General features: G+C 35.3%; 1 protein-coding gene across 1 annotated transcript in view; it reads right to left on the reverse strand.

Moving 5' to 3' along the window:
* Positions 1 to 892: 892 nt before the first annotated feature.
* Positions 893 to 9,046, reverse strand: part of BOLL (boule-like RNA-binding protein) — a 22,841-nt gene continuing 14,687 nt past the window's right edge. Inside the window, exons 6-8 of the mRNA XM_009331544.1 lie at positions 8,294 to 8,368; positions 3,075 to 3,210; positions 893 to 1,134 (exon numbers count right to left, since the gene is read on the reverse strand). Of these exons, the coding sequence (XP_009329819.1) occupies positions 3,187 to 3,210; positions 8,294 to 8,368 (99 nt within the window). The 3' untranslated portion in view covers positions 893 to 1,134; positions 3,075 to 3,186. The remainder of the gene's footprint in view (positions 1,135 to 3,074; positions 3,211 to 8,293; positions 8,369 to 9,046) is intronic.

Here is a 9,046-nt window from a genome sequence, read left to right on the forward strand (position 1 = left end):
TACATACATAAAATAAAGACCTCAGTGCTACATAAGCAATAAGCCATAGCTTGCACTCCTATGAACTACAGAGGCTGTATTTTAACCTTTGAGGAATCTGACTTTTACAAAACAGAAGGAATCCTAGGGGGGTGAGAGGAGAAGCAAGGGATAAAAAAAAAGTTATCTCCCGGCAGTTGAGGAGAAAGTAGTATTCCATCTCAACTCGTGATACTGCCAAGGAGTTCCTAAGTTTTGCACAGACAACAGAAAAAGTGAAAGAAGCAAGGAGAAGTCTTCAACGGTCTTGTAATAAGTCAATTCTTGCCTTTTTCTATAGCTAAAAACATACCATAAAACCCAAATTATTGCTTAGCATATGCAAGAAAATGTCAGCCTCATATGAGGCTAAATAATTACTCAACTAATGGTCCAAATTTTCTTTTAAAAAGTTATTATTCCCAAGCACTAAAATGACACGTAAGTAAAACACTTTTATAAAGCAGAGAATACTGATTGCAAAAAAAAAATAATTGAAGTAGACAAACTCTATTGGAATTGAAACAAAAGGCACATAGATTTAAATAACCAGATTTTAACCTACAGCACATGAATTTTGTCATTATGTGGGGAAAATGGTTTTTACTTTGTAACTAATGGACCTTTTAAGTTTATGTAATCCAGAAATTAAATGTTAAATTTTTGCTTTAATAAAAGTATGCTGGTTTTCAATCTATGTTAGTAACCCAAGTTTATATAGTAGGCTGTGTATCAGAAATCACCATTTTGTCCTGTAACAGTATTTTTACTAAGAAAGGAAATGCAGGATAAAATCATGGTTTCACGTGTTTTTACCTGTCCAAACTACAAAAATTCATTTTAATTCTTTACAAAAAGAAGCGGTATTGTAACTTAGGCATTTTCAGGCACATGTTAGAAGTTAGGAAGAACATATCCTCCACGTGATAAGTATGTTAGCAAAGTAGACAGCTAAAAATCTGTTTTATAGAATCTGTAGAAGAAGGTGGTATAAGAATTTTATCTTCCATTCTGTAATCTTTTCCAGGATGAAAACGGGGACTTTCTGTATATTGAGGTTTCAGACTCACAGATGAATGATGTGAAAAATTTCTTCTCAGAATGCGACCTCGATTCCTAAAGAGAGGGAAAAACGCTGTGTTGTTTCCTCTATTTCAAAGTGTGTCCCATTTACTACATCAATAATGTTTCAATGAAAAGTTACAGTCCATTTTGATATTGCATCAGTGAGACAGACTTAGTTCAAAAAGGAAAATCAGATTTCCATTATGTACATAGGTGAAGTCCATAGTGGCAAGAAATATCTTCCTTTATTTACAATACGGAATCTTAGAATGAGTTCAGAATTAATTTACTTAGAAAAAAAAAATCAAGCTTTGTTCATTGATCATACAGCTTTAGTAAAGTATGTTGAGTTATTAAAGCAACTGTATCCTCTTTCTAATTGAATAGGGAAAATTTATTTTTATAATATGTTACCGTGCAAAACTATTTAACCAATTCTATTTTTTTCACTTCTGCATTCTCTGTAGATTAAAGCAATGCATTACTATGGGAATTTATAATAATGCTTATATTATTTTTTCAGTAGCTAAAACTCAGATTTATAAAACTTGAGCTGAATAACTGATAGCTGTCCTATTTGTAAACTAATAGACAATAGACTGTGATTAAGTAACTTGTCAGTGGACGGCACTAGCTGCTGACAAAAGGCTGGCAAGATCCAGAAAACAGGGCTATCGTTTTAGGTGCTGTTTTTAGAATACTTGTACTATTCTGTTTATTCTTCCTAAGATCAAATTCTCTGACAGTGTTCCTTTGTATCTCAGCTGCTCTGTATCCAATTTGCGGAACTCCCATCTGTTTTATTCTCTTTATTTAACCAATCTGAGTCCTTTCTTCCCATTCCTACTATGCCATAAGACAGATTCAAACTATCTTTGTTTTCTAACCTTTTCTTCTTAGCTCAGGCCTTTTCAGCAGTCTAACTTTTTTGTTTTGCTAAACTTACTTATCTTTTTACCCTTCCTTCTGGCTCTGCCAGTTTCCTGATACAACCAGCTGTAGTTCCTACATCCCCATCAAGATATTCAGCCCACTTCAATCTCAAAATTTCAGTTTCTTTCCATCATCTGCTAGCTCCACATCACATTGTGCACCGCTTTCCTTAATCTCTAGGTTCCATGGCCATCTAGTGCCAGTTTCCCTGCCCACTTTAGCTTTCATTACACAAAGCTTACAGGACTTCAGTCCCAATCTATTTCTCTTACTCTTTCTTTAGTTTTGACTCCTATGAGAATATGGAGGACAGACACATTTTCTTCTGTCTACTGGCTGGTCCCAACAGAAAAGAACTATGCTCAGTTTCACACTGGCAAACTTCTAGTATTTTTTAAAAGCCACATCTGGGGATAAATCACACAAACACATACAAACAAGAAGTCACACCTTAACAAATAGCAAGCCCCTGCTACAAATCACTGGGCTGCTTAAAGGCTATCAAATAAGAAATGGACACAAATTTTAACGTGCAAAACATGTATTCTTCCCTAGCTTCATTTTATTAAAATACTAGTTTTTTTAAAGAAGCGTAAGCAACTAAAAGCAGCACCTTTTTCCCAATAAAAAGCATGGTTAAGCACCTGCCAGAGTATAACTCCATGAATACAAACCACTGTAAATCACACAAAATATGGAGAAAAGGGGAGAAAGTTGAGTTGTCAATAAAGGAATTAGAACAGTTTCAGAAACAAAAATCATACATTAAAGTGCTGAAAGTTTCCCTCCCTGTTGAATGAAAATAATCCAAACACACACACAGAACTTGGGAAGTTGAACTAGAAAGAAAATAATGATGGAATTAATATATACATGATTATCCCAGGAATTAATGACATGGATTATATAAATTTTATTTTACATAAGAGAATTATTAGGAAATTTACAAACATGGGGGAAGCAGCTAAGTAATATTGCAGACTATGCTAAATTCTATCAGAGCATGTTTTATTATTTACCAATTTGTAAATAGCAAGCATTGCAATGAAACAACTGACCCCAAGTTTCACAACAGGCAGCTGCTAGCTGGTATGTTGATGATGGATCTCAGTCACAGGGGAAGGACTGGACAAGAAACTCAGTATAGGTAGACGAGAGCTGCCCAATGGCTTAATAGTGAATGCTCCATAGTGTCTGTCAAGTAAAAAGAGAGAAAACATATGGATCAGAGAAAGCAAAAAAAAAAGCACACTAAACTGGAATGAGAACAAACTATTAGAATAGAAAAAGAGGAGATTGTAATGAGAACATAGAAGGAAACAATGCAAGAAAAAGCATGCCATCTGCATCTTTCAATTTTAATATAAAATTAACAAATGTATTTTTGGCGGAGTTTTAAAAACCCCTTTTACAGGCAATAGATCTTGTTACAGCTGGTGACAAGCCTCTTGTTAATCATATATTATGACAACTAGAAGTTTAGATTCACATTTCTAAGGTAACTTTAAACAAAAGGTTTATTCTCTCTCTCAATTTCACTGCGTGTATAAATGAAAAAGATACTTACCTATACAGAAAATGTTGTAAGGTTTAATTTTTTTGTTCCAGATGGAATACCACACAATAGCACACAGTACTAGTATAAAATTACTGTACCTTCTCCCAAAATGATCACACCAAGACTTCCCCTTATCAAAACCACAATTTATGTGTGTACACATGCATGAGTATATATACAAACATGTATAAACACATGTATATTTGTGTATTTTACACACACAGAACACAAATTTTAGCTTATTACTCTTAACTGCAGAGAAAAATGGAGTGCTCTAAGTTCAGTTAAATTTACAGAACATTCACTACCAAAAGGCCAAGGTGTTAGCCATCATGCACCATTACAATCTGACTGCATATATACATGAACTATATTACAAATGAATACCCTAAATTCTGTTTTGACATAGGAAAATCCTCCTCTGCCCTTTCAGTTAGAGGGAATATAATTACTGTCAGTATACTGTAGACTGGAAATGCTCAAGCAAAGAACCTTTGACCTTTCTAAAAAGTGTTTTCTTATAGTAGGTAGAAAATTCAATTTTAAAGCTATCAAAAAAGATTGTGGGGAATAGAGAACAAAGTAGTGACAAAAATCAAACAAATCTGAAAACCAGGATACGTTTCTATCATTGGTAGGTTCTTGTCGTTAGAGTTAATTGGGTTTTCAGAAAAAACCCAACAAAATCACCATAGAAATACTTATTACCTTTGTACTCTTCTGTGCCTTTTCAGAACATTTTCTAAAGAAAAGGGTAAGCCTAAAAGACGTACTATAGCTCTGCACTCCAATCCAGTGGAAAGCACCTTTAGGTTTCAAGAATTAGATTAAGGAAGATTGTCAGACTTCGTCAGCTAAAACTAGTCTGTTGTGGGGACAGGAGTGAAGAGTTTAGATAACATAAAACTGATTTCCTCCCCCTCACTCCCCTCCCAAAGCTAAATGTCCAAGCTCAAATAAAAGAGAACACCTCCTCCCCTCCCCAAAGGGCTTAAGAAGTCCCCTAAAGGAAAAGACACTGTATGATCCCATACTATTCAAGTTGGCCAAAACATTCTGTTGGATACAGACCGTGGGAATAGCAAAAACAGGGACTGAGACCAGAACCATGCCTACCCCCTGACAGGTATACTGCAGCTGGAAAAGATGACTGAGAAGAATAAATTAAAAAAACTCAAACAAAAACACGAAACAAAACAAACCCCACCCACCTACCCACCTCCATGTACCAGAACCTTTTACACCTTTGCTCAGTTTATGTAGAGTGCAACTGCGTTGCTCAGCTCCCCAAGCCTCACGGGTCTCCCTCATACACACACAATATCCAGTAAACATTTACCAGGCCAGTGCCTCAGAACTCAAGATAACCATCCAGCAAAACAAAAATTTAACTCACAGGTATTTCTCCCAGGTCTGCAAGCAGAGAACACAAATTTCAATCTTCCCTCAAGTTTCTGCTGTTACTGTCGACTACACAGATCTCACTACCAAACACAATCTCATACGTGTCCTCTAGGAGCATTCAAACATTAATCTCCGTATTAGAGGGTGATTTAAGATCTGAAATACTGCACAAGATCCAGTAGAGATGAAAAAAAATTCATGCTTCCTGAAAAACAAGTGTCACCTAGCAGCCTTTGAGAACGAATGTCAACCTCATCTATTTGTATGGATGTGAAGATGAAATCACTTCCACGCACTCATGAACAAAACGTGCTATAATCCCCAAAAGAAAACACCTTCAAGTAAATACAAAGGATCATTAGCAAACACACGATCAAGGGGAAGGGATTAGTATTTTTTGATTCAAACCTGATCTTAAATACCGAATTTGGATCTAAAAAATAAATTGTAGTTGGAAATCAGGGAATGTTTTCTTCTAATTTTCATTTAAGACTATTACAAATTTTGTACTAAAAGTTACACCAACAAAATTCTACTGAGGTGGTAGAATAGAGAGAATGAAAAATAAGTCTGAGAATTGCCAAAACTGAAGCTTCCTTTGTTAACTGCTAGGCAGTTTACTTGATTGATGAACTGAGTTCTCTTTTTATACATCCACAACAGCAACGGAAACACTGGCTTAGAAATTTGTGATTTTTTTCAATAAATATTTAATCCATTTTGTTTGCTCACCCTTGTGACTTCATTAAAATATGACTGCAATGCATGCTCTGTTTCGAGCTGTATTTGAAAGCTGTAAGAAGTCTACAACTGCCAAAAATATCTGGATACTGTCTATACCCATCCTACTCTGACCATATGACTTACAGCTCCTAGTATAAAGCATATTTTAACTCCTAATGCAATGCAATTCCTAATGCAGTGGAGGCAATTAGCAAGTTACCTTCAAGATAAGGTCCTTATTTGAGGCATCTACTCTCTCTTACATGGTCACCACTTGGCAATTTTCAAGCAGCAGATACATTTGCTGCGATATTTTAACAAGACTACAGCCAGCAGGCAGTATTTTTATGCAGCTGGGGAGCAGGTGGTAATGACCCAACCACTTGCTTAATACATTGCAGTCTGCTGTCAACATTTGCTCTTTTTTAATCATTGTTGAGTGCTCAGCCACAGTGATAAATACAAGCTGATCATATTCATTATACATGGAATACATTCAAAACTTCAAGTGAGTATGTGAGAACGTACAGTGAAATGTGAAAAGGAAGAGTTACATTCCAGAGCCACTAGTTACTACTAAATGAACCTAACTAAATAAATGTTAAAACTTGCCAAAAATATTTGGCATCGTCTTATAATGAATAGAATTATCAGAATTCAACCAGTCTTTGTAAGGGTTTAACTATATCTGTGAATCTACTTGAGACCTGAACAGAGCAGAGTTTCAATTATGGGTAACAGAAGTCTTTGAGAAAATGGGTAAGAATGAGCAAGAAATACAGTGAAGGAATGGACAGGATTAGCAGTTCCATGCTCAGCTTCATCAAGTTTAAATCTGCACTGCTAACACAAGTCTTACTTCCTCTATCCTATCCCAAACTACTTGTATAGGTACAGGAGTTTGTGCAGTTGCTTGACAAACTGGTCTGAGGAACTGATCCAAGTTTAAGTTAGCTCTTTCGGGGCAGTAGGAGTGGGGCTTCATCTTTAACTACATCAGTTCCCTGACCTGGTTTACCATACTGCCTCACAAAAACCTCTACCAGCACAGGAAATGGGTGGTGTGGAAAATGGAATGAATTGCTGGCTTATGCCAGCTTTGCCTGTGTGAAGTCACTTCTAAAGCTATGAATAAACATAGAAAATATTATATCAGGAGATAAATAAGACTGAATTTGCAGCTCATTTCCTATACCACAGTAATCAAACATGGTTTTACCATGCATGTGCATATTCTACTGTAAATTAACACATTATCACTTATCACAGAGTAAACTGCTTTGCCTTTGCTATGAGTTCAGCATGGTACTGTGGCAACTACTGTAGAAGAGAAAGAGCTATCATGCTCTAGATCTACCTTGTATCTTACTTTACACTATCTTGTTCATATAGCCTTGGCCCTAGGAAAGATAATAAAAGTCAAGTTTTAAGGTGAAAAAGCTTGTTTCTCTATTTGATACAGTAAGTATGCACTTGTTTTTGACTCTGAGACTACTATTGCCATTATTTTTTTTAAAGTGTTTTCATACACTGTTAGAAAATGGAATATAAACTGGATATTATGATCGCTGTGTTACACCAACTCCCTTTTAAGTATTTCTTAAAAATATGAATCAGTCAGGATTAGTATTCTCAAATTCATATTCAGCTTCTATTTTTTTTACTGGAGTACTTGCATTTTATTCCAAGACAATATTTAATGTTACAGCCCCCTCTACTGGAAATATTTAGTAGATACTGTTACGCAACAGTCAGGAAAAAAGATTCTTCTCTTAAAAGGAATGTAAAATAAATGAATACATACATATAAAAGCCTATAACATGGCTTTGATTCACTCATATTTAGTCTGTCATTTGTAGCTGAGTAAGCATCTTTCACAGAAGAGTAAGTGCTGTAATATCAGGTAAAACTACCGATACCTTTAGTCTTTTGTTATCAGGCAAATCTAGGCTAAATCTAGTTTACACATTATTTCATGTTGTGTTAACAACCTTATTAACTTAGGCAAAAGGACCTTAAACTGGGACCCAAAAAACCCCAACAACTTGTGTCAGGTGACATGGAAAAAATCACATTTTTCCAATGGCCATTCAAAGTCAGAACTACACAGAAAGACACCCACAGGTGGCCAACTGGGGCAGTTTTTCATGCTCCATGTTCCAAAACCCCACCTCGCCACAACATGAGGTGCTTATCTAAGGCTGCAAGTAATGAAGTCAACTTCTCAAGATCCAGAGAGACAAGGATTTGTAACCGTCATTCCAAAGAACTGAACGAGGTTCACTGTTTTCTCTCAAAATACATTTTTCATTTGCAGTTTTCTTTGTACCTCAAGTTTTAAAATAACTAGTCATGTTTGGTTTTTTTTTTTAGTTTCCCCAAATAGTTCCAAAATAAGTAATACTTATATCCTCTGTAACAAAGCCTCAAGTGAAGAAAAATCTTGGTTTCTCTGCAATGTTTGTTTTCCTTATTTATTAATTCATTAATAAGACTTTTTCATCCCTGGCCCTCTTCTCTTACCATTCCCCTTCAAGAAAGGGGGCAGTAAGACTACAGTGCTTACTTTAATATATTAGTTTGATACTTACAGGTGCAGGCATGGCTATGGCACTCTGGGCATAAGGCTGGTGATGTGGTGCTTGAACTCCATGATCAGAATACAGCTGGTATGAAAAAAAAAAGAGAGCTGAAAAGCTTGCTTCATTATTTTATGTTTTTGCAAGCCTTTCACATGAATTTAGATTCCTTAAAACTTCAAGTTGTGGGCAATGTTTAACTACTGACTTTTTAAAAAAACATTTCAATATTTAAATCTGTTTTCCCCACTGTACCAAAGTTTGGTAAATTTAGTTTATCTAGATCAGTGTCAAAAAGCACTTTCCTTGACAGAAGTAGCACGCTTCTCTACTACAAATCCATTTCACTCAGCTCTAATTGGAACAGTGTTTAAATGTGTAGATTAGAATATTGGAATGTAATTCCCAGCATTATCACACTTACACGAAGTTTACATACAAATAATACACAGGCTTTTCTTTGAATTTTACACCATCTTTTGAATTTCCACATAGTGCTTCCTTTAACATCAACAAATTATGTACCTGGGAACTGAGAGCATGTTACATCCAAATATTCCTTAACTAATTTCATGTTTTTTCTTAGTGCTCACAGATTTCAAATTTCTCTGTGTAAGTTGATATCTGATTTATGAAATACAAAAGTGTAAAAATAACACTGATGATAAGATTTATGATTATACAATAAATATGAGATTTATACACTTTAAAAAAAGAAGAAAAACCCCAACAACTAAAGTCTTGTATTTTTAAAGACCTTTGTAG

The sequence above is a fragment of the Pygoscelis adeliae genome, unplaced genomic scaffold, assembly GCF_000699105.1.
Source record: "Pygoscelis adeliae isolate BGI_AS28 unplaced genomic scaffold, ASM69910v1 Scaffold160, whole genome shotgun sequence".
NCBI classification, from domain to species: Eukaryota; Metazoa; Chordata; class Aves; order Sphenisciformes; family Spheniscidae; genus Pygoscelis; species Pygoscelis adeliae.